At 48.2% G+C, this 24295-nt stretch overlaps 1 protein-coding gene across 1 annotated transcript in view; it reads left to right on the top strand.

Moving 5' to 3' along the window:
- Nucleotides 1-24295, top strand: part of ARHGEF39 (Rho guanine nucleotide exchange factor 39) — a 158801-nt gene that overhangs the window by 34483 nt on the left and 100023 nt on the right. Inside the window, exons 2-3 of the mRNA XM_069626671.1 lie at nucleotides 17473-17532; nucleotides 17866-18041. Of these exons, the coding sequence (XP_069482772.1) occupies nucleotides 17490-17532; nucleotides 17866-18041 (219 nt within the window). The 5' untranslated portion in view covers nucleotides 17473-17489. The remainder of the gene's footprint in view (nucleotides 1-17472; nucleotides 17533-17865; nucleotides 18042-24295) is intronic.

Here is a 24295-nt window from a genome sequence, read left to right as displayed (position 1 = left end):
TCGCCCTACTTTGCGGTCCCCCGGATCATTCATTGGTGATCATACCGCCCCATCACTCATTGGGGATCATCCTACCTTCTTCACTGGTCACCCTGCACTTGTAATACGGGTCACCTGTCCCTGTTGGCTGCTCACCCTGCATCATTTATCGGGAGTCGTCTGTATTACTCCTCTTCTCACCAGTCCTTGTTTGCTGGTTACTAGCCTGTGCATCCATCATCAAAGTCACCCTGCATTACTCTTCTGGTCACCTGTCCCTGTTGGCTGGTCACCCTGCATCATTTATTAGGAGTCTCCTTCATTGCTCATCTGATCACCATTCCTTGTTGGTTACTAGCCTGTACATCCAGCATCGAGGTCACCCTGCATTACTCTTCTGGTCACCTGTCCCTGTTGGCTGCTCACCCTGCATCATTTATCGGGAGTCGCCTGTATTACTCATATGGTCACCATTCCTTGTTTGCTGGTTACTAGCCTGTGCATCCATCATCAAGGTCACCCTGCATTACTCTTCTGGTCACCTGTCCCTGTTGGCTGCTCACCCTGCATCATTTATTAGGAGTCTCCTTCATTGCTCATCTGATCACCATTCCTTGTTTGTTGGTTACTAGCCTGTGCATCCATCATCGAGGTCACCCTGCATTACTCTTCCGGTCACTTGTCCCTGTTGGCTGGTCACCCTGCATCATTTATTAGGAGTCTCCTTCATTGCTCATCTGATCACCATTCCTTGTTTGTTGGTTACTAGCCTGTACATCCAGCATCGAGGTCACCCTGCATTACTCTTCTGGTCACCTGTCCCTGTTGGCTGCTCACCCTGCATCATTTATCGGGAGTCGCCTGTATTACTCATATGGTCACCATTCCTTGTTTGCTGGTTACTAGCCTGTGCATCCATCATCAAGGTCACCCTGCATTACTCTTCTGGTCACCTGTCCCTGTTGGCTGGTCACCCTGCATCATTTATTAGGAGTCTCCTTCATTGTTCATCTGATCACCATTCCTTGTTTGCTGATTACTAGCCTGTGCGTCATTGTCTCGGGAGGATAGCTTAGGGGCAATGTGCTCTCTTTGGAAGCAAGACAACGCGGAGCAACACAGGCTCGATCCCTGGGTCCGCGCTAAGAAAGCTCTGGGTATTAAGTGCAATAATCTATCATATCCTTTCGAGGTCACCCTGCAATACTCATCTGGTCACCTGTCCCTGTTGGCTGGTCACCTCCAGCCCTCCCCCGACCCCATGATGACTCGCAGTTGTAATGATGTAAACTTAACAATCTCTTGAAACTTCACATACTTTCTACAGTACAACCATACAGTAGAAAAATATATTTTCCTCTGTATGTTAATATCCTATGTGGCAAACCTACCTAATGAAACAATGAAATATCCTGATTGGCGCAGTAATTTGCAAGCTGTCTATGTTCTGGGACATCCAGCCATTCGTTTCCGCCTCTGACGTTTCCTCTATCATCATCCAATATGATATGTAGCTTTGTTTTCTTTCACCCCTCCCCAAGTGCACACTATTGGCCCTATACATTGAAGTGCAGTTGAACGGAGAACACCCCTTTTGCCTCCAAGACTGTCTGTGCCGCACATCCTTGTAAAGCGCCAACCAAGCTGTGAAGCAACAGAGCGCTATACAAGGCGAATTACAAGTAGGGTACAGAGGAGATGGGAGATGTAGGGGGGATTTCAGAGGGGGGAGGAAGGGTTGAGTGGTGGTGCTTTAAATAGTAGGGACTCCAGATCTTTCCTGAAGTGTAGGATGAGAGGAGGGCCTGTCTGACCTGCATTGGTAACTTGGCCTAGAGACCGGGTGCATGGCAGGAAAGGGCCAGTTTCCTGTTGTTCCCACCTCTTGCAGAATTTGTGATTAGACAGTATTTCTATACACTTTAAGTACTTCGTTGAGAAACTTAGAAAAGGGACTGCCACACTGGTGTTTTTCCCATATCTGTAAGTACCGAAACGATGTGTGCGCCAAACTCTTGCATTTATTTTCCTTTTTTCTACAGTAATTCAAGCACTTCCGTCCAAGAGTAATTCTCATTGGGTTTTAAGAGTTAGGATGCATAATCGTTTTGCTTTCAAAGTGTACAGGAAATGATTGGAACTTAATGAGAAAACAAGGAGGTCCCTGGGAGTTCCTCTGCCGGCCAATAAGTCCCGGTTTCGAGAGGCTTACCCAAATTCTTTAGCTCACTATCTCTTTCACAGAGAACCCCTTCCCCCGCCCCCATGTTTTTGCATAATTAAAGTCATTTTGGGTCTTACTCTAATCCAGACGTGGACCCTTGCTCACTTTACCCTTATCCTGTAACTTGTTATAGATTATACTTGATCCTCCATGCAAATTGTAAACTACAAATAACCTATAAACGTTCCCAGATAACTCCAGGCGTGGCGCGCTATATGAATAAATAAACAGGCAAACTGCTCTTAGAGAGGCACAGCTCTATCTCACTGATGAGGTCCAACCACACTGAAACACGTGTCTGGGGTTGCTGTCGGCACAGAGGAGAATTGCCTGGCATTTCAGTGTAGTGCCAAAGACTGATATGTTTGGGATCTTTCTCCTCTGTCAAAGAGAGAGTGAGCTAAATAATGCGGGCAACACTCTTGAAACCGGGACTTATTGGACCTTCCATGTTTTTGAAAGTTAATGTAAGCCATGCTATAGCCTAACATTGTTTCGTGATTATTTTTAAAATGTATTTTTAATATACTTTTATTCCTTTGCTTGGCAGCAAGTGGTACAGCATGATTTTTAGTAGCTGACCTATGCATAGTACAGATGGCATTTCAGTGGCATACAGGGTTAATAACGGAAAAAACGAACTAAAGAATTTGTAACAAAACATCAATACATTTTTTTATTTTTTAAAGAAACTGTGTGGGGGTGGGGTAAAGGGTTAAATCTTGTGGGGAGGGGCTGGCGATGGGTAGTTAGCAAGGGGAAACTGGTTTGCGGACCCCAAAAAGAGGAGGGGGGGATGTTTTTTCGTTATATTTGTTTCGTTTTAAATTTGTTTATTTGTTAAAAACGCATGGAATCCATTTCAGCTTTGGCAGTAATAAATGAATACTATAGGGTGGGTATGTATGACATATGAGTAAGTATCGTCAACTTTCTCTTGTGCGGGGAAACATTCGGTCGCTGGGGCGATCGTGAATAGGTATGTCCTAGTCGGGCCAAATATATCGCTGGGTCGGTCAGGTAGTGGGGACACTGAGAATAGTCTCTCTTCCGTATTGTTGGATCAAATGACGCCCTTCAGCCAATGATCTTTTTTTGGGGCACTATGTGTAGGATACACCTCTTCCTCAGGAGGTTCCAAATCTTCTTCGCACAGTTAAAACTTTTCCCAAATTGGCTGAACAGACATGTGCTTCATTTATTTATTTTTTAAAACTTTTCTTTATTGGCAAGAAGTAGTGGTAGGTACACAACACAGTTCACAAACAGCTACAATCACATTATTTGCTCTTACAATGCATTAGGGAGCTGTTCAATGGGGAGAGCTATTCACCCAGTTTCTTACCCAGAGCGCAGAAACAATGCTAGCCCTGTATACCTGGCGGTGGAGGAGAGTCGGACCTTGCACCCTCCCTGTTGTTGAGATAACTGCAGAAGTACGTCCACACATTTTTCGGACGGGAATGTGCTGGGAGGGAGTTGATATATTCCTCCTCGCATGTGTACATGTAAGTGTTCTTAACCACATCTCAAACGTGGGGGGGAACGGCGTTTCCAACATTGTAGTATGAATTTTGCGATTGATTAGTTTATATTGTATGCAGCGGAATGTAAAGTTGAGGGAGACCTTGCGTGTGTGTAAGCACATTTTCCTCCACATGCCATCTGTAATTTCCAAGCCTAGCTCCTCCGCCCACGGGCCGGGAGTTGCATCTTCGGATTTTTCCAATAGTATTTTGTATAGATGAGATACAATGCCTCTGCCGTCAGCTGAGTTAGCGATGTAGTGGATCTCGGGAGAGTCTGGAGGCTCTTCCAGGTAAGAGGGCCACATGTCGCAGACTGCAGCTCTAAGCCTGAAGTATTGCAGTAACTCTAGTGCAGATCCCGTGTGGCCCAGGCGCCATGTCTGAGGGGTAATGAATTTGCCTTCGGGGTATAGGTCTGTTGGTGCCTGGTGTCCCAGACCCTCCCAGTGACGGGCAAGTAGTTTGTCATGTGTGGGGGTGAGACCCGGGAATTGCCGTATGGGTAGCCACTTGTAGTATGGCCGATGCTCGGGCTGGGAGTGCAACAATCGATTCCATGCATTAATTGTGGTAGCCACAGGGTCAGCCGGGCCATCTGCACGGTATGTACGAAGGAGTATGAGGGACATGACATTAATTTCCTCGACCGCTAGTTTTTCGAGTTTCACATGGGGAGGTGCAGTTGGAAGCCTGTACCAGTGTGTGGCATGCTGGGCTTGTGCGGCAATCCAGTATCGAGTGAGGTCGGGTGCCCTAAAGCCCCCTCTCTCGTAGGGGAGGGTCATATTTTGCCACTTCTTTCGAACTGCGCCAGAGTGCCAGAGAAATTGGGCGCATGTGGAGTGCAGCATTTCAAAATAGTGCTTCCCTGGCCAAATCGGGACATTAGCAAAGATGTAGAGGAGTATAGGAACCAATAACATTTTTATCATTGAGAGTTTGCCTGCTAGAGAGAGTGGGAGATTGCGCCATCGTGCTATTTTGGATTCTATGAGCTGTGCCATAGCAGTATAGTTGTCCTCCAATAGGAAGGAGCTAGGTAATGACACTTGGACCCCAAGATATTTGATGCCGCCTGTGGACCACCAAAGAGGGAATTTGCATGCTGGTTGCTGGGTGGCTGCAGTGAGTGGGAATATCTCTGATTTAGAGTAGTTAATGGTAAAGCCCGAGAATGTGCCTATTTTTTTGATGTCGCGGATAATAGAGTCTAGATGCGTGGTCGGGTCTCTAATTTATAGCAATACATAATCCGAATACAATGCGATTACTTCTGGCGTACCCTGCAGGTGTATGCACTTGCGGGTGTGGCGAGCTCTGACATTATCGGCCATAGGTTCAATGGCTAGTGCGAATACGATGGGGGAGAAGGGGCAGTCCTGTTGACTACCACTGTATAGTCTGAAGGGTGAAGACGTCAGGGAGTTGACTAGGACTCTAGCAACAGGACCTGTGTATAATAGTTTAATATAGGGCATCATACTCTGGCCCACTCCCATTTTCTCGAGGACCGCCCACATGTAGTTCCAGGACACCATGTCGAATGCCTTCTGGGCATCCAGTGTGACCGCGACTGCGTCCGCTTTTGGATCAATTCTGGACATTACATTGAAGAGCTGTTGGATGTTAAGGGCAGTTGAGCAACCAGGGACGAATCCGCTTTGGTCTTCGTGCATGAGGTACGGCATAATAGGGAGGAATCTGCTCGCTATCCCCTTAACAGATATTTTTGTGTCTGTGTTTGAGTGACAAGGGCCTGTAGGATCCACACTCATCACACGGTTTACCCGGTTTTGGGGAGGACAGTTATGAGTGCCTCACGTAGGGATTGGGGCAGGGTGGATTGGGAAAGTGATTCAACCCAAACTTCTAGTAACTTTGGCGCTAGGATGACCACGTGTTCTTGGTAGAATTCAGGGGTGAGCCCGTCCGGTCCTGGGGCTTTACCTTTCGGGAGATCTTAGATGGCTTTAACGATCTCCTCGAGGGTAATAGGGGTGTTGAGCTGTTCTCTAGTGGTTTGGGATATATGGGTCATGGGGATTTGGTCTAGTTGATCCTGTTGGGGCGCCTATAGGGTAGCGTAGAATTCCAAGAAGGTGTCTAGAATTCGCTGGTCTGACCAGTGTTGTGTGCCTTTCGCATTGGTGATGCTATCTATGCAGGACCTACCCCCTTTTGCCCACACCAGTCTAGCGGGTGTTCTCCCTGGTCAGTCACCCTCCCCGTACTTCCGTGCCGCTAGCGGACGTGTGTAGTACTGTATTTCCCTCATGGCATACGCTTTGAAGGTTTCCAACTCGGATCTGATCAGTGCCAGTTTAGCTGGGGTAGACGATGTGGCGCATTCGCTCTCTAGCTGCTTGAGTCTAGTTTCAGAGCGATGTAGGTCGCGTTTTATGAGCTTAAGTGTCCCAGCTTCTTTGGAGATACATATGCCTCTGATGTAGACCATAAATGCCTCCCAGCGAGTTCACTCTGTTGTGTTGTTTGTTGCACTCGAAAGAAGCTGTTGATATCAGATAGTATCTCGGCTTTGAACACTGTCACGCAGTGCATCTGATTTTGAAGCGCCAGGCAGTGTGGACGGGTGTGTCCACCCCAAGCCTCATTTTCAATATAACCGGGGAGTGGTCCGAGAGTGTTCACGCCAGCATCTGGATGTCTATAACCCTTCTCATGATCCCGCTCGATAGTAGGAAGAGATCTATCCTAGACGAGCTGTTGTGCACTGATGAGTAATAGGTGTATTCTCTGGCGTGTGGGTGAAGTGCCCTCCAAGTATCAAGTATGGACAGCGATCTCGTGTGTATGCAATCAGTGGGCTGCGCGGGACGTAACTCTGTGGGTCACCCCCGTTCTATCAAGGTCGTTGTCTAGTATGAGGTTCATATCCCCCCCAGATGATATGGGCACCATTGTATCTCATGAGTAGGGTGGCCACTTCATCGAAGAATTCAGGGGCGTCTACATTCTTCGCTTGCTAAGATACAGTGGAGTATGATATACCTGCCCCCCCCGTGTCGATATGTCTCGCCTTCAGTGTGAATTCCACTGATTTATGAACAAGAGTCACCCCACCTCTGGACTGGGTGGAGTATTTTGTGTAGAACCTATTCCGTCCCCATGTTGGCGCTAGGTAAGATGCAAGGTGCCCCAGGGCGTGTCTCCCCTGGAGGAGGAGTATTTTGATACCGTGTCTCTGGATGTATGCAGTGATTCTACAGGCCTTTGTAAAGTTGCTCAACCCCTGAACATTCCACGTCATGAGTTTAATGTTCACGGCGTGTAATCATGGAACATTCCATCAGAAGGATCCGTCCCCGCTTAGCACTGTGCGTCAACTGTATTCCCCCCCCTCACTGCCCAACCCCAACCAGCAGTGTAATGTCTCAACCCCCCCCCCGTAAGGCTGGCTTGAGCGTGCCATCCCCAACTCGGCACCACCAGTCCGCAGGTCCAACTGGGGCACATTCTCAAAGGTTTAAACAAAGCACACATTGCAGCCGCAGTGGGGGTTGCCGCTGCCATGTGACCAACATTACTTGTGACTCGGTGTGGGAAGCAAAACAAACGTATCTTTCAACGGCAAATGCTGCTATGGGTTACAACATTAATTTTAGCATGCATGACGAGACGACATATCGTATAAGAGATGAACTTCAAAGCCCCCGCATATATTAGTTGGAGTGGCACCACTCCCGCAAATGCAACAACATCTTGCAGAGTTCGGGATGACATTCGGCCTGAGTTATGAGTGAAGATCGTCAACTGGATCGTTGAGCGGGATATGCGCCTCTATGTACTTCACCGCTTCATCTGGCACTGCGAAGAAATAGAGTTTATTGCGATGGGTGAATTTTAAGCGGGCAAGAGCATTGCATATTCGATGTTCCTGTCTCTCAGCATCTTTTTCACTCCGTTGAATTGCCGTCGCTCCATTTGCACCCCCGTGGAGAAATCCGGGAAGATCCTGATGATCTGTGATTCTAGCCTGAGCTCTCCCTTTTTGCGGGCCAATCGGAGTATTTGATCCCTGTCTCTGTAGCTCAGGATCTTCGCAATTATGGGCCTGCGGAAGTCGCCCGGTATGAGGCGGGGAGTTGTGCGCTATGCGCACGCTCCACCGCCAAAAGCGGGGAGAGCTCTGGATTGTTGAGCAGGTCCCTGAGTAATTTTTCAGTTGCAATCTCCATGCGCCCCTTGAGTGCAGATTCGGGAACACCCACTATGCAAATGTCATTCCTGTGTGACCTGGACTCCAAGTCGTCACACTTGGATTTGGCAAATTTCATGTCGCGAGTAAGCTCTGTGACGGTATTCTGCAGCATCTAAACCCCATCCTCATTGGCACCAATTCTGGTTTCCGCTTCAGTGGTCCTGGCTCCATGTTGGTCAAGCTTGGTTCTTAGTAACGCCACATTCACGTTTATATCATCCAGTTTTTCGTGGAATGACGCAAAGTTCTTGGCCATTGATTCCATCATAGCTGTCAGATTGGGATGAGGGGGATCCGATGGTACATCCATATCGTCTTGTCCTGTAGAAGGGGCCCCCTGCTCCGCCCTGGGGACCGCCTTGGTAAACTTGTCCATAGTGCCAGATTTATTTGCACCCCGTGATCTGTTAGACATCGTGGAGTCGGCCAGTGCGCACTTTAGGGTGATCAGGCTCAGCGTGTGCGCCCACCGAGTTCTCAGCGCTACAACTTGCGCAGTGTAGAGTCAGATGAGGAGGTGATGTGGTAAAAGCTTCAGTGGTGGGTGCATGTTGTACATCCACAAGTCCTTCAGGAGGGTCTGGAGAGCTCTTCGCGCAACGCTGATCGTTAGAAGGACCCAGTCGCCTCGACTGAGCCCCTACTGGGAGTCTAGGGGAACCGGGTATGACCAGGTAGGTCGCTGCAGCAGATTCATATAGGGGCAGTGTTCGCTGTCGGGGCCGCAGTGCAATGGGTGTGTGGGCCTGCGTGTTGTTTGTTTTATTATTTATAATGCGCAACATACCCGAGGGTAACAGGGCGCAGCGGTTACAAGTATATGCGAAGCTTAGTTACAACAAAGGGTATAAAATCAACATACAGTTATTAGTTACATGAGGGTATATACAGAAGGTGCAAATTTACAGGTTGTAGGACTAGGAAAGGTATATAAAGATGAAATAGACATATTACATTATTAATTACATAAGGGTATATACAGAAGGTGCAGGACTAGAAGAGGTATATACAGATGAAGCAGACATATTACATCAACAATGGGTGCCAAGTTTAAATTCGGATGTTAGTAGAGTATACAGGTAATAGGTGGGCAGTTGTAGTTGCCGCGATGTGTTAGGTTAGGGGAGCGGGGAGGATATACTCCAAAGCAAGGGTGTGTCGGTAGTGGGTACTTGCTATTTGCTAAGCAGGAGTTATCATTTAGTGATCAGTTAGGTATCAGCCACATAATGATGTTGGATCTGAAGTTTTGGTAGGATTGTTCAATTCTCAGTGTAGGAGGAAGGGAATTCCACAATTTAGCTGCTTTCACAGGGAAGCTATTGCCTCCAATTGTGGATCATTTGAAGCTAGGAATGGAAAGGCGATCTCTATAAGCTGTTCTAGGTGTTCTCAAGGAGATCCGTTTGTGGAATCTTTCAATGGGGGCAGCATTGGGGGCAGCATTGTTGAGAGATTTGTGGGTTAGCAACAGTTTTTAGAAGGATTTTGTTGTTTGTTGGGAGCCAGTTGTTCTGTCAGCTGCTCTCAGAGATGTGGTCTCTTCTACAGATGCCTAATGCTGCTCGGATGACATTGTTTTGTAATATTTGGATTTTTCTGATAGTGGCTTTAGTTGATCCTAGATAGAGGGCATTACAATAATCAAGGCGAGACCGGATGAGGGCTCTGGCCAGGGTGGTGCAGCTGGTGTCAGAGAGAAATGGCTTGCATGTGCGGATGAGTTTGCACGTGTAAGCCGTGGAGGACGCTAAGGAATTGACCTGTTTGGCAAATGTCAAATTTGAGTCAAGATAAAAACCTAGTGCTTTTACCTCTTGTTCTACTTTTATACTATTGCCATCAATTGTGAATGAGGAATAGTTATGTCCTAGACTTTTTAGATTGGAGGGGGTGCCTAAGATGATGAGTTCGGTTTTATCATTCAGGTATAGTCCGTGCGTGGCCATCCATGCCTGGATGATGATGTACACTTTATTCACCAAGGCCAAATCCTTTTCATAATCTCCAGAAAGCGTGAGGAGGATCTGGGTATCATCTGCATAGTTGTGTAGGTGATATCGAGATGATCCAGATCATCGAAAAAAAGGGGCTTGGTAAAAATGTTGTACAATGTGAGCGAGACACAAGAGCTCTGAGGCACGCCACAGGTAATGGGTATAGGGTCGGCTGCTGTTATGGGCGAGAAGACCCTCATAGTTCTACCATTAAGAAGGTTCTAATCCAGGTGATAGCATGGTCGGAGAAGTGTGCTGCCGTGTTAAGATGGTTGCATAGAATAGTGTGATCGACCAGGTCGAACGCAGCAGAGTGATCTAGTAGGAGAAGTAGGGCTAATTTGCTGTTGTCCCTAAGCTCATCAGCTTGAGTCTTAAGATCGATGAGGGCTGACTCAGTTCCGTGTTGAGGACGGAAGCCTGATTGTCTGGCACCAAGTAAGTGGTGTAGTTCCAGGTGCTTTTGTATTTGTACATAGGCGACCTTATCCAGAATTTTTAAGAGGAAGGGCACTGTCGTTATAGGCCTATAATTAGTCGGTGTGGATGGGTCAAGTCATTTTTTATTTTTATTTTTTATTTTTTTTTTAGGAGTGGGAGTACCCAGAATTGTTTAAGGTTAGAAGAGATGGTACCAGTAGAAAAGGACGCATTCATAGGTCTCGGGCTGCATCCTTAATGAGCTGCACGGGGCAGAGATCACCCTGACAATTGGAGGGTTTAAGGGACAGAATTATTCTTTCCACTTCAGGAATAGAAACTTTAGTAAAATTGAATCGGCTGGATTCATTAACATTGATATTCCCAGTTATCTTGGATGGGGGAATGACATTTAGGGAAGCTATTTTACTGGAGATTTTGTTTTGTAAGGTGGATATTTTATTCGCTAGAGCGTGTTGAATCTCTGAGCACCATTTTCTATCTTTATTGCATGTGTCCGGTGATGCTATGGGGGTTTCTATTTCTTTGAGAATAGTGAAGAGTTCCTTCATATTAGACTTGGCTTGGGGTATGCGTGTGTCGAAGGATATTCGTTTGGCTAGGCATATTTCTTTTTTGTACAGGGAGGATAGTTTAGTAAGTTTGAGTTTGTTGGCTACTGATGGTAGTTTTTTCCAGGCGGCCTCACAGTTTCTTTTTTGTTGCCTTAGGTTTTTTAGGAAGGGGTAAACCATTTGTTCAAGTGGGTTTTAGGCTTGCTAGGTCTTAGTTTGAGCTGATCCAGGGAGGTGGTCATGATTTTGTTGTATTCCTCACCAGGCTCTCCGGGTCTGTATTGTCTGGGAGCTGGTTGAGAGTAGGAAGTAAGGCCGGGATAAGCCTATCTGCAGTAGTGCTCTTTTTATTTCTGGTTAGTGTGGGTGGAGCCCTGGTGACGGGTGGAGGTGGGAGTCTATTAGTAGGAAGCATGAATGACACGAGGTGGTGGTCATTCCAAGCTAGGGGTGAGATGGCGAGGATATTGGCTCGACAGTTATGGTCAGCCACCCAGTCAAGTATTCTACCTTTGTTATGAGTAGGTGTTTTACTTCTTTGGGTGAGACCAAGTTCGGAGAATACGTTGGCTGTGGATAGGGCAAGCTGGTCTGATGGGTCGTTAAAACCCATATTGAGGTCTCCTAGTACAAATACTTGTGTGGAGCTTTTGAGGTTGTTTGAGGACGATCCTACCACCATCCTGTCTAATGTCCCGGGAGGGCCAGGGGGGCGATAAATCAAGTGTATATTAAGGGTTTGGTCATTATTGAGAGGTACTCATGGAGAGGTTGCATTTGTGAATGATAGCGATGCCTCCTCTAGATTTTAGTCTCTTGTCTCAGTATAGAGTAGCCGTCCGGGACTGCTAACGTGAGCGTAGGACCTGCAGCGGGGTGTAGCCATGTCTCAATGATGGCAAGGAAATCTAAGTCTTCACTTAGGATCATGTCAGCGATTTCTGTAGCATGTGCTACTAGAGATCTGGAGTTAATTAGAGCTCCGGTGATCTGAGGGCTCATGGCAGTTGTAGTTGTCAGTTGGGGGCTTGCGAAGTTTGGGTTTGCCATGCTTGGATATGCTGTTTGACCTAGGGCTGGGATTGCGAACTAGCTTTGAACTAGCATTGGTTCGGCTAGGCAGAGTTGGCAGAGTCCTTATTCCTGTTATGGTAGGGATAGAGCTGATAGGCGGCTCGTATATTTTGGCTAACCTAGCTCTGAGGCGTAGGTTCCTAGCCGCGGTTGGGCAGGGATTGCTTGGTAAGGCAGGATTTTTAGGGTCTTTTGTGTCTATAAATAGACTCGTAGAAGTATTGTTCAGGTGAGTGTTGGGCGTCGGGGAGGGTAAGTGGAAAGACATGGTGTAGAGCGTGAAGCTATATATAAGGGCTAAGATGTAGGCAGTCTGGCTGGTGGCAGGGTAGTGCATGCTAGTATAAGGTGGCGATGCACTTTCTAATGAATTTGTAATAGAGGTAAGTCATGTCTGGAATAGAAGTGCGGTGTTAGGGTGTCAGATGGTGTGTTTAAAAGTTAGAATAGGTCCACAATGTGAAGGCATACGTCAGCAGCTAGTCCTAGATCGGGGTCAATAAAGGCACTAGCCCCGTTCTGAGCAGCCAGTTGAGCAGGTAGACAGTCAGCAGAGGTGCTAGCCACGTTTTGCAGATCAGGTGGGGTAATGGCATGCAGGCAATCAATAGGAAGCATTATCCACGTTTAGAGGCATTTGTAAGTAGACGGTCAACAAAGGCACTAGGCACATTTGCAAATCAAATACGGCAATAGCATGCAGGCAGTCAAGGGAGGCACTAGCCACCTTCTGAGCAGCAAAATGAGCAGGTACACAGACAGTAAAGGTGCTAGCCACGTTTGAGGATCAAGTGTGGCAGTAGCGTGCAGGCAATCAATAGGAGGTACTTTCCATGATTTGAGGCATTTGTAAGTAGATAGGCAACAAAGGCGGCACTAGGCACGTTTGCAAGTCAAATACAGCAGTAGCATGCATGTAAGCAATCAATGGGAGGAAGCATTAGGTGCGTTCTCAGAGCTATTTAAGTAAGTGCTGCTAATCGTGTTTACAGGGTAAGTTGAGGGCATTGACAAAGTCCGGAGGGAGTTCATAGTAAGCAGTCACAACAATTAGGGAGAATCAACAATCTGTGCCTTGGCTGGGACCTAGTCGCGGCGCGGCTGTGATCCTGCTCGTGGGGGCTGTGCAGTAGGCACATAGGTCTCCAGCGGGACTCGTAGCACGTGGTGCTTTGAGTGCTGGTTCTCGGAGCCACGTCTCAGAGTATGATCTGCTGATCGGGTATAAGTAGGAGGCTACGGGGGCCGTATATGAAGGATAGGGCGCCAATGCAGGTGAGTGGGAGGCAAGCAGGGTCGGTGGGGCAGCGTTTGGGCTGACCAGCGATGTGAGGCAAGATACGCAAAACAGTTATGAATGGCTGGCGGAAAGGATACCAAAGATATGGTTGTGTTTTCACATGAAGTAGGGCGGCAGGTAAGGAGCAGCTGTGCGGACCAGCGCCCACGGGGGGCCAGCCTAGTATCCGAGTAGTAGTGTCCACCCAAGTAGCGACTTAGCGGGTATTCTTGTAGGGCAACAAAGGTGACAACTGGCCGGGCTGAAATGCGTGGATGGGGCCCAGGTGCTGGTCGAAGGCCTGGGTTGTTGAGCGTTGCTATGGCTTAAGGAGGAGCAGGGTGGTCTGCAGCTCAGTGTTCGTCCAGGCGACACGGCGGGAACATGATGCGATGGAGCTGCTGGTGCCGCGGTCAGCTACAAATGAAGTGTTCTCTGATCTTGGCGGGTACACCCGCAACCGGCTCCATCCAGTGAGGTGCAGGTGCACGCAGCGTGGGATCAGCCCAGACAGCAGCCACAGCCCGCGGCTTGGGCAAGGTCTTTATCCGGGCCAGGCAGAGAGGGAGGAGCAGGAGCCACGGCCCGCTAGCAGCAGGTGAGTGGCGGTGGTCCCCCCGCTAGCCCCTGCCATGGTGGGGGCTCCCGTACGTCTCGTGTTCCGGGGAAGAGCCCGGGGCCGGCCAGCCACGGCACCCTGCAGTGGTGTCTCTCCCCTGCCCCCCTTAGCCCGCTTACTTGGGTACTGGTTAACTGGTTGCTGCTCACGGGGACGCGGGCCAGCCAACGCAGGCCCACCTCCAGGACATGCCACACCGTGGCCAGCGCCGCTCACAACGGACCGCTCAGGCAAGGGTGCTCCTGCCACGTGTTCCACACCGGCTCCAGGCTCCTGAGCGCCGCAAAAGGCACAGCCCCAGACACCTCAGATGACGTGCGCCCGCATCAGGGGGAAGGGGAGGCGGGGTTTTTTGGGATCCGATCCGCACACATCGGGAGATCTCACCAGGGGCTGGCGTAGGGCTGGGAACCACGCAGCCCGCGCGGGCAGGCCAACACTGGATCAGCTGTCTGCAGACGCCACCAGCTGTATCTCGGTCTTGGGGCTTTGGTTTTTCTCGAGACCGGAGATGAATATCCCTTGCACCCAAGGCAATGTCTGCCAGCACATTCAGGGCTCAGCCATTAGGGATTCCACCGTTGTTGTCGGATGTTCGTCAGTAACACACAGAGGTTCAATGCTAGGTAACCATTTTGCAGGCTGCTCAACAACGCCCCCCATGCGCTTCATTTTTAAACGTATCTGTAACATAGCGGATTAATGTTCCATTCTCAACTGCTAGACGGCACCTGTGAAAGAGAAACACATTGTGCAGTATTGAGGTCCTAAAACATAAGGGCTCCAGAACCATTTTGGTGGGGGTCAGAACTCTTTCCTGCCATCTGGAATAACACAAATCTAAACACATCCTGGAAAGAGACCATCAATATTTTGGCATACAAACCCAACATTATACACCCCTATTAACAGATCTATTATTATAAAAGAAATGTTTTGTTATTAATGGAGATTGAATAGCAATATTAAAAATATATCTTTCTTTCAAAAATAGTATCTAAAAATAGTAAAATATATACACCATTAATATAAAAAACGACCCCAAGGTTCACAATATAGAAATTAATTTCCACATCGAATATGCAATTACATTTTCAGTGGACTTAATAACGAATCTTGCCCTTACATGTTCCACAAAATGATTACATGCTAAAAACCATATGTCCCAGCACAGAGACTAAGTCTTCCCTTTCCTGGAACATATACAGATGTATACAATTATGCAATTCTGTATCTAAATCCCTACATGTTTCTGTCCCTCAACCCGCTTTACAATGCTGGACATTCCCCAGGGGTAACAATTCTTAATAGTGTGACACCAATCCTACAGATTCAATCGTCATTTAATTATTCACATATTCAAATGTTTCGAAATGCACAATGTATGTCAGTCATTATTCTGTAATCCCGTGCCACATCTTTATTCTGTATGACATTTAATTCGGTCCAAAATCATGGATGTATCCCTTGCTTCCTTTTTACCACAATTACTTTCATGTTTGTCCATCACAGACTAGTGTGTTCAGTTTGCACCTCCTCTGAGGTATTCTTCCTTACCTCTCCTTCCCCGAGAAGCTCAGTCTCCAGAGCTCTGGTTCTCTCTAGGCTAGACTATTGCAACAGCCTCTTTCTAAATCTGCCCGCCTCTACTCTCTGCCCTCTGCAACTCATCCAGAACAGGACTGCAAGACTTGTCCTTGGCCTCAAGCCCAGGGATTGTATCTCTCCAGGACTGAAATCTCTGCATTGTCTCCCAGTGGCTGTGAGGTTAAAGTTCAAAACCCTCTGCATTGTCCACAAGGCCTTCTGGGGTCTGGGGCCTCAATACCTTCAACTCTCTCTTCTGAAATATATTCCTTCTCAAGCTCTTAGCTCATCCGTCTCCAACTACTTCAGGGTCAGTGGCTTCTCCAAGCAACAAGTTGGTGGTAGATCTTTCTTCGGCTTGGGCCTCCCTCTGGAACAGCCTCCCTCCCTACCTGAAACTTGAGGAGAATCCTCTCCGGTTCCGGAAGCACTTCAAAACCTTTCTCTTTGCTTCTGCTTTCTCTCCTCCTCTTTCCTCCTAACCTTCAGGCTGAAACTGAATCTGCACTGGTTACCTGGCCACCCTCTGATCTCGGTCCCAGGTCCCCTCCCTCACCAGTCTAACACCTGTGCTGCCTTCCTGGCAACCCCCACACTTGGGGACTGTTTTTCTGTATCCTTACAGTCCCACCATCAGCACTTGACACCTGATGTCTGCACTACCCTTGCACTTGCCACCTGCTAGCCGTACTTTATTTCCTTATTTATTCTATTACCCCATGTACTGCACTGTCCCTTCCCATGCACTTGCGCGATCTGAAGGACACCTGGCCTCGTAGGATCATTGTCTGTCCTCCCTCTGTTCCCCACCCTTGCCTCGTCGCGCCTTGAAACACTTGTGTATGGCGCGTTATAAATGCCATATCATATTACCTGATCATCCACAAATCTTACAGGCTTACTGTATCTTTCTTCCTTTCCAAGAGTATAAGTGCATTTATCCGAGGCCTTGTTCACCTTTGGGGCTGTTGATACTATTACTTAGACGTGGGAGATTACTCCCGACATAATCTTCACCTTCCCTCTACCAGGTCTCCTTTCCCATGCATTGGTCGGGACACATCACCGGTTCTTGCTTGGGTCTTGGTGTTATCAGTGAACACTTTCTTTGCTTCTCACTCTGCCCTTCATTTCTCAGCTTTGGCTCTGCGGATCTTCCGGTGAGGCGGTTCCGGCGCAATTAAGGGACTGCACGGTTCACCTCCTTGATGCCCTTCCACCGTCTCCTAATTTCCAGCTTCCACTTAGGCTTTCTGCCGGGGAGAAGACTGCACGCAGAGGAAGCAGTCTTGCAGTTTGTAGGATGCTGTCAGCAAAATGTGAAGTACTCTCATGCCGACGCACGGAAGGCCTACATGAAAGCTGGAACCACAGAGACAGTTACGTGACCTCAAGGAGGTGGACCATGTCGTCCCATAACTGTGCCGGAATCGCTTCGCCGGTAGATCCGCAGAGCTAAAGTGGAGTAACAGAGAAAGGAGCGAGAAGCCAAGAAGGCATTCACTGTGAACGCCAAGACCCCATTAGAAACCAGTGACGTGCCTCGACCAACGCATGGGCAATGGGAGCTATGGGAGACCTAATAGGAGATTGGGGGAAGGTGAAGATTGTTTTAAATGACCACTGTATGTAGTTAAATTGCTGTTCTTATTGTAAAACCAATAAAGAAATTCAAAGAAAGAAATGGGCAAACCACTATTCTTCCTTCAAGTTCTCCCTCCTGCATCTGGTTTAACTATCGGTGTGCCCTTTTTCCAAGCACACCCTTACTGGCTGATGAGCTTCTGCTGTAGATGCTGCGCTGCTCTGGACCTCCATAATCACTAAATCTGCATTGTTATTTATAAACATTAGATGCCGGCTTTTCTCCAAGAACTTCCCACTTCTTCATACTTCTCATAACCAGAGTTTCTCAGTTGGATGCGCTTAAAATATCTTAACCCCTTATGTTTCACTTTGTCTTAATTCAGGAATATAAGCTGCTGCAATGCCCTGCACCCGGAGTCAAGGACACCCCACGCAGAGCCTTGGTAAGTGCTGTGGGGCTGTAGGACTGGAAGAGGTGACAACCAGAGCCTGGGATGTGGTAGTGATGCACTGACCTGGAGCGTTGACATGGTGGGATACTGAACAGGTGGCTGTGAGCGAGAGGGAGTTAGCCTGACCCTATGATGGTGATGATGCTGACCCTGACCTTCACCTATGGGGGACATGTGATGTAACCATACAGGTTAAGCGCCGGCCCTGCAGTGTGGCTCTGTATTTGATGTGAATGGACCGTCCCTTAGGATTAACTGTGTGTGATTTGGGAGTATTGATTATGATGTTACAAACAATGGCCTTTTCACCTGGTTCTCTTGCAGTGGTCCGTGGTGCTGCCCCGCCCAACACACCTATGAGCACACACTTGAAGCAGGCAACAATGAGCTGTACTGTGGAAGAGCAGCGAGCGCGCTGGGAGCGCAAGCGAGTGCGCACTGCCAAGGAGCTTGTAGAGACAGAGCGCCAATACGTGGAGCAACTGGACCTGGTCACAACGGTGAGAGCAGGACTGGGCAAATATATTGCACATTGGGGTATTCTTCTTCCTGGTAGGTGGGAGGCTGGGGGTTGTTCGTTAGGTGCTTCAACAGTGAGCCGTTGCAGACTCTGGTGATAGTGAGGATGGGCATGTGTGTCACACTCTGAGTGGAACGTTGCATTTCATGCCTCGGTCAGTAAGTGCAGGCAGCTTTGCACAGAGGCTTTTTTTGGTGAACCAGCCAATGGCAGGCCTCTGATACCCCAGACAACATATACCTGACACTTTGAGGGGGACTTCACGCCTCACTCGATGTAGAGGGAGTAGGTAGGTGCGTTGTGATGTTGACCTGGAGGCCATTTCTACCAAAAATGCCACACACCACAAGATACGATGATGATCTAGTTGGGTTATGTCATTTTAGTGGATTGGTGGTGCAATGGTCCATAGAAAGAAGAAACTTTGCTGCAAGGGAACATGCATCCAGTAGGTGCACGCTTTGCCATTATCAACACAGGTGCTATGTACATTAGCCCCATCTGCCTTGCCTGGCTTTGGTCCAGTCAGATGGCACTGGGAATTTAAGTGGGATTATGGATGCTCCTGCACAGGTTAGCAAGTGGGTATTCTGGCAGCTATTGACTAGTTTAGTGGATTCAATTCCTAGGATGGCCAGGGGTTTCCAATGATTGAAGGGCAGGCCTAGTAGTGATGACGATTGGAAGTGAGAGGGGGCACACAGGAAGCCAGGGAGAGGTGGGTTTGGAGTTTAGCAGCTGTGATGATTCCTGGGATCACGTCACTTCTTCTCAGCGGGGAGCCCTTCCCTGTGAGTCTAGGGACCCCACTACACAATATTCCTCTTGGGGGTGGTGTAAAGCTGGATCTCCCAGACAGAGACTCCCCTCATGGGGACAAGGACTCCCGTTCCATAATGGAACTTCCTAACCCTCTTGCCCTTGACATCATGAAACCTATAAGATCTGTAAAGAATCAGTCTGACGGCACTATTGCATGTTATTCTAATACTCCTTCCTTTCCTCCTGTAATATTTGATACCATGAAAAAGAGGAAGCACAAAAAACATCCAGGCTGATTCCAAAACCTTCTATCAAAGTACTGAGAAGTAGAAGATTAGAGGAGTTATACAAACCACTCCATTGCCAAGTCTAACAAGTACTGTTGGCATGAAGAGTGCACAATCAACCCAAACAAAGGACTATGGCACTCCGCTGAGGAGGACCCAGCTATACGACTTAAAAAGGGAAGAAGAACTTGAAGAAGTGAGAGGAAGCAGTTGTGAAACCTGGCACACCCGGGAAGTTCAAACGGGGTGAGTAGACTTGCAGTCAGCCAAACGCGCGAGTCTTCCGCAGCCCGACGCAGGGAAGGCCTAAGTGGAAGCTGGAAACTAGAAGATGGTGGCGTAACCTCAAGGATGTGGACTGTGTGGTCCCTTAACTGTACCGGAACCACCTTGCCGTGAGATCTGCAGAGCCAAAGCGGAGTAACGGCGAGCAGAGCGGGAAGCCAATAAAGCATTCATTGGGAACACCAAGACCCCAGGAAGAACTGGTGACGTGGCTTGACCAACACATGGGTATCGGGAGCTACGGGAGACCCGGTAGGGTGTTTTGGGGGGGGGGGGCTGGGGGTGAGAGGTAAAGATTACTTCGGAGAGTGATTCCCTCGTCTCAGTAATTGTATCCAGAGCAAAAAGAGTGAACAAGGCCTCAGGAGTAATTTCCCTCTACTCAGTAACTGTATCAAGAGTTCCAAGAGTGTGAAGTGGGAAGGCCACATCAAGAGCGCTCTTCCTCGTCTCAGTTATTGGGCCAAATAGACTAAAGATAAACAAGATCTCGGGTGCCACCAAAGAGACCTTGAACTGTGAGAATGCCAGGAAAAGCATCTCCCTTACTCAAGTGTTGAAAAGAACTAAGAACAAGTTGGAAGTAGTTTCGTTTGGAAGGATTGTGCAATATTCAGACAAGCCCTGGGAGAAGCTTGGAACGAGTTGCAAGGGCTTATAAAAACGTTTTCATAAAGTGAACCGCAGGACCCACTGAACCAGGAGAAGGGAGTCATTCTCCTGGTGCTGTTATAGTTGTTTGCTGAGTGGTGGGGCTAGAGTAGGCTAGCTTGGACAGAGGACAGGCCTATTGAGTTGGACATCCACACTGAGAACGAACATGCCAATTATCTTTAGGTCGGGAAAACCCTTTAGAGATCGGGAGAGGCAGGAAATGTCTTTATTTGAATAAAGTACAAGTTAACGTGCCACACCTTTGTTCTGGCTCCTTCCTCCAGCACGCCACACAGTGTACAGCTTACACTGGAGAGTATGGAGTACATTCAGCAAGGTACCGAGGGTCCAGTCCCAGAATGCATTTGAAGACCAGATGCAGAAACATGAATAGCGAGTGATTTTTGTATTGAAAGTAGTCCAGCCGCGTGGTGACACCTCGAGGCGGGAGGGGATGTAGGCAGATTGTGAATGGTTGTGTAGCAAAGTACTTTAAGGGGTGCAAAGGATTTGCGGACGAGTACCGGCAGTAGATAAAGGTACAGCATTAGTTGACTTTGCTAAGAATGCGTGTAGAGATTAGGTCTTGGCTGAGTGGTTGAGGTGCACATGGATTTCCTGTTGTTTAAAAGGTTAATACTGGCTGCAGTTGTAAAAAGAATGTATTTGATTTTTCCTAATGATGACCACAAGGGGGCAGGCCTTGGGTGATGGTGCTAGGAAGTCTCAAGGAAATGATGGGGGAGGAGTGAGTAGGGTTGGTCTTCGAGGCGAAGGTGAGCATTGGGCAGTGTAGGGCCATCTAATGGTGGCTGACGCGGAGGCAATGTTGATATGTACCGTGATATCTGGAGTGAGGGAGGGAAGCACAGGAAGGGATTTGGGTGTTTTGGCAGGGAAGGGATGTTGGAAGAACCTGACAACACGAGTTTGCATAGGAAGGAGAAGTAGAGGATGAAGAGGAGTGGGCCCAGGTCTCGAGGGGGGAGGTAGGGTGGGTGGGGGTGGTATAGGAGGTTTCTGTATTGCAGGAGCAGCCAGAGAGGTCACTCAATCAAGCACAGCGTCATTGAAGCATAGTGGGAAAGAGTTAGATGAAGAAGGAGTGGTCCGTGATGTGAAAAGTGACGGGCACATCGTATGGTGTGAGGGTAGAAGAGAGGTGGCTATTGGGAAGAAAGCTGGAGGAATGGGTGAGTGCTGTTTCTGTGGACTGTTAGCTGCAGAATCTGGATCCTAGATGGTGAGCTAATAAGTCTTCCGCAGAGGCCTGGACACTGTTGCAAGGCATTACAAGTGAAGCATACAACACTAAGGTTTAAACTGTTCATAGGTGTTTGTCTGGATAGTTCACACAGTGTTGGTCCTGATAAAGTTCTTGTGTTTTTCCAAACTTAGTGCCCAGGCCATTCCTCTGGCTTGCCTCTTCCCTTTTGTCCACAGCCCCAGCGTAATCACCCAGTAGGTATCCAGTATTCTAACTCCCCAGCTCAGCCCCCCAAAACTCTTGCTTCACTACTGTAGCACTGGCCTTTAATCAAGGCTTTGATTGAATAGCTTCTCTCTGAGTGACTGACAGTTCTTTTGTTCTATCTGAGAATGCTCAGTGGCTGATATGCATTGTATTCCTGAAGGCTCGATGGCTTGGATGCATTGTATTCCTGAGTCGGGGCTCGGTGGCTGATGTGCATTGTATTGCTGAGTCGGGGCTCGGTGGCTGATGTGCATTGTATTGCTGAGTCGGGGCTCTGGGGCTGATGTGCATTGTATTGCTGAGTCGGGGCTCGGGGGCTGATGTGCATTGTATTGCTGGGTCGGGGCTCGGTGGCTGATGTGCATTGTATTGCTGAGTCGGGGCTCGGTGGCTGATGTGCATTGTATTGCTGAGTCGGGGCTCGGTGGCTGATGTGCATTGTATTGCTGAGTCGGGGCTCGGTGGCTGATGTGCATTGTATTGCTGAGTCGGGGCTCGGTGGCCGATGTGCATTGTATTGCTGAGTCGGGGCTCGGTGGCTGATGTGCATTGTATTGCTGAGTCAGGGCTCGGTGGCCGATGTGCATTGTATTGCTGAGTCGGGGCTCGGTGGCTGATGTGCATTGTATTGCTGAGTCGGGGCTCGGTGGCTGATGTGCATTGTGTTGCTGAGTCGGGGCTCGGTGGCCGATGTGCATTGTATTGCTGAGTCGGGGCTCGGTGGCCGATGTGCATTGTATTGCTGAGTCGGGGCTCGGTGGCCGATGTGCATTGTATTGCTGAGTCGGGGCTCGGTGGCCGATGTGCATTGTATTCCTGAGTTGGGGCTCGGTGGCTGATGTGCAATGTATGGCGAGGTGTGGTATAGAAGCCTTTAAATAGGGTAGTGACAATTTGGGATTTTGTTCCTGTGTGGTGCTATGAGATGTTCGATGGTATTGCTGTAGACCTCTGTCCCTCTTGGTGCAGGACTTCCCCCTTCATGGAGTCTACTCTGTCCACAGTCCTCAACAGGTCTATTGTTATAAAGTCCTGTTATTAGAAAGGGTTTCGAAAAACGTTTCTTCTATATTTTATGTTGTGTGGGTGTTTCTGCCATTGATTGCAAAAGGGGGTTGCAGCTGCGCGGAAAACCTAAGCTGGCCTTTCCGAAGATCTCATTTTAGTGTGGGAAATAAGTGGCGTCCTCGTGTGTCTGTTAAACGGGGAACAGCTGAGTTTCTCCGTGTCGCACTAGGGGCTAAATGGGAGAGGGGCGTGGGCCTTGCATAACCGTTCCCTTTGGGGTGGGGAAAGTGCTACTTCAGTAGGATGATTACGCTTCCTCTTACCCTCCATTATCTGCAGTGGAGTTTGGTGGATCTGCCCCCAGCTTGCCCCCGGTGAGAAGGGGACTCTGGGAGATGTCCTAATGTGTTTGCTCTTTTTCAAAATGGTCTGGGGAACTGGTCCTTTGGATACATTCATAACAGTCCATTGTGGCCTAGAACCTAGTGATCTCACTGCCAGGACCTTGTGACGATCACTGGGCGGTCACTTTGCCACATAACCACCTTGAGGATTTTGGCATGAAGGGGCAGAAGAGACAGGTCGATAGAAAGGGAGATTCTTCGGGTCAGAAAAAGTTTTTAAAATTTTTTATTTTTAAAGATGGTTATGACTGAGTCTTTTGTAGTAGTCTGGGGAGATGCCAGTAGACAGGACGGAGATTGGAAATAGGTGGGTGGGAAAGACCTGAGTGTGCTCCTTTATCGTCTGGTGTCCAGAAGGATCACTGGGCGCACTAATGGGTATCCACAAGAGAGGTTGACGAAGGGGAGGGATAGTGAGTAGGATGCACAATATGGTGCATGTTCATGTGATCTTTGAGATGTATAAGTTCTGTATTTTGTATTTTATTTATTTATAAAGCGCAGCCAGGCCCAGGGGCATACGGGCGCGTAAATTAGAACTGGTTACAGTTACAATTAAACAGTCAACAAACGTTACAGTTACAGATAGGTGCTAGCATAGTATTGCAAGTGCGAGGTTAGGCTATAATAGAGTCTAAATTATGAAGCCAGGACTTAGTGTTGTGTTTAAACAGGTTGAATGAGGATTCTGCTCGCAAGGATGCAGGGATAGTGTTCCATCCTTTGGAGGCTTGTACAGGGAAGCTAGGTCCACCCGAGTTATGAAGTTTGAATCTTGGTATGGTCATGGTGTTAGTTTGTGCCGCTCTGAGTGGTCTTAAGGAGGTGTGGGGTGTAAGTTGGTTCGTAAGGTATGTTGGCGCAAGGTTGGCCCTGGCTTTGTGAATAAGGGCCAGCGTTTTAAGGGATATTCTGTGTTCGACAGGGAGCCAGCGTAGTTTACGTCTGGTCTCAGATATATGTGCCTTTTTGGGAATGTTGAGGGCAGCCCTGATGGCATTGTTTTGGACAACTTGCAATTTGTTGATATTTTTGTGACTAGTGCCCAAGTAAAGAGCGTTACAGTAGTCTATTTTGGATAGGACTAATGCTCGGGCAAGAGTAATGCAGTTGGGTGCGGAGATGAAGGGTCTACATGCAGTGATCAGCTTGCAGGTGTATGCAGCTGATGATGCTACTGCAGTGGTTTGTTTGGAGAAGGATAAGGTGGCATTGATGTAGATACCAAGGGTTTTAGTGTTATTTGACACTGGGATAAGATTGCCATCAATGGTAAAGGCTTTGAATGAAGGGTTAAGATTTTTGAGTTTAGCATGAGTGCCCAGGATGATCAACTCGGTTTTTTCGTCATTGAGACACA

The sequence above is a fragment of the Ambystoma mexicanum genome, chromosome 6p, assembly GCF_040938575.1.
Source record: "Ambystoma mexicanum isolate Mex_15411 chromosome 6p, UKY_AmexF1_1, whole genome shotgun sequence".
Lineage (NCBI taxonomy): Eukaryota > Metazoa > Chordata > Amphibia > Caudata > Ambystomatidae > Ambystoma > Ambystoma mexicanum.
This window is presented reverse-complemented; position numbering and strand designations above follow the sequence as displayed.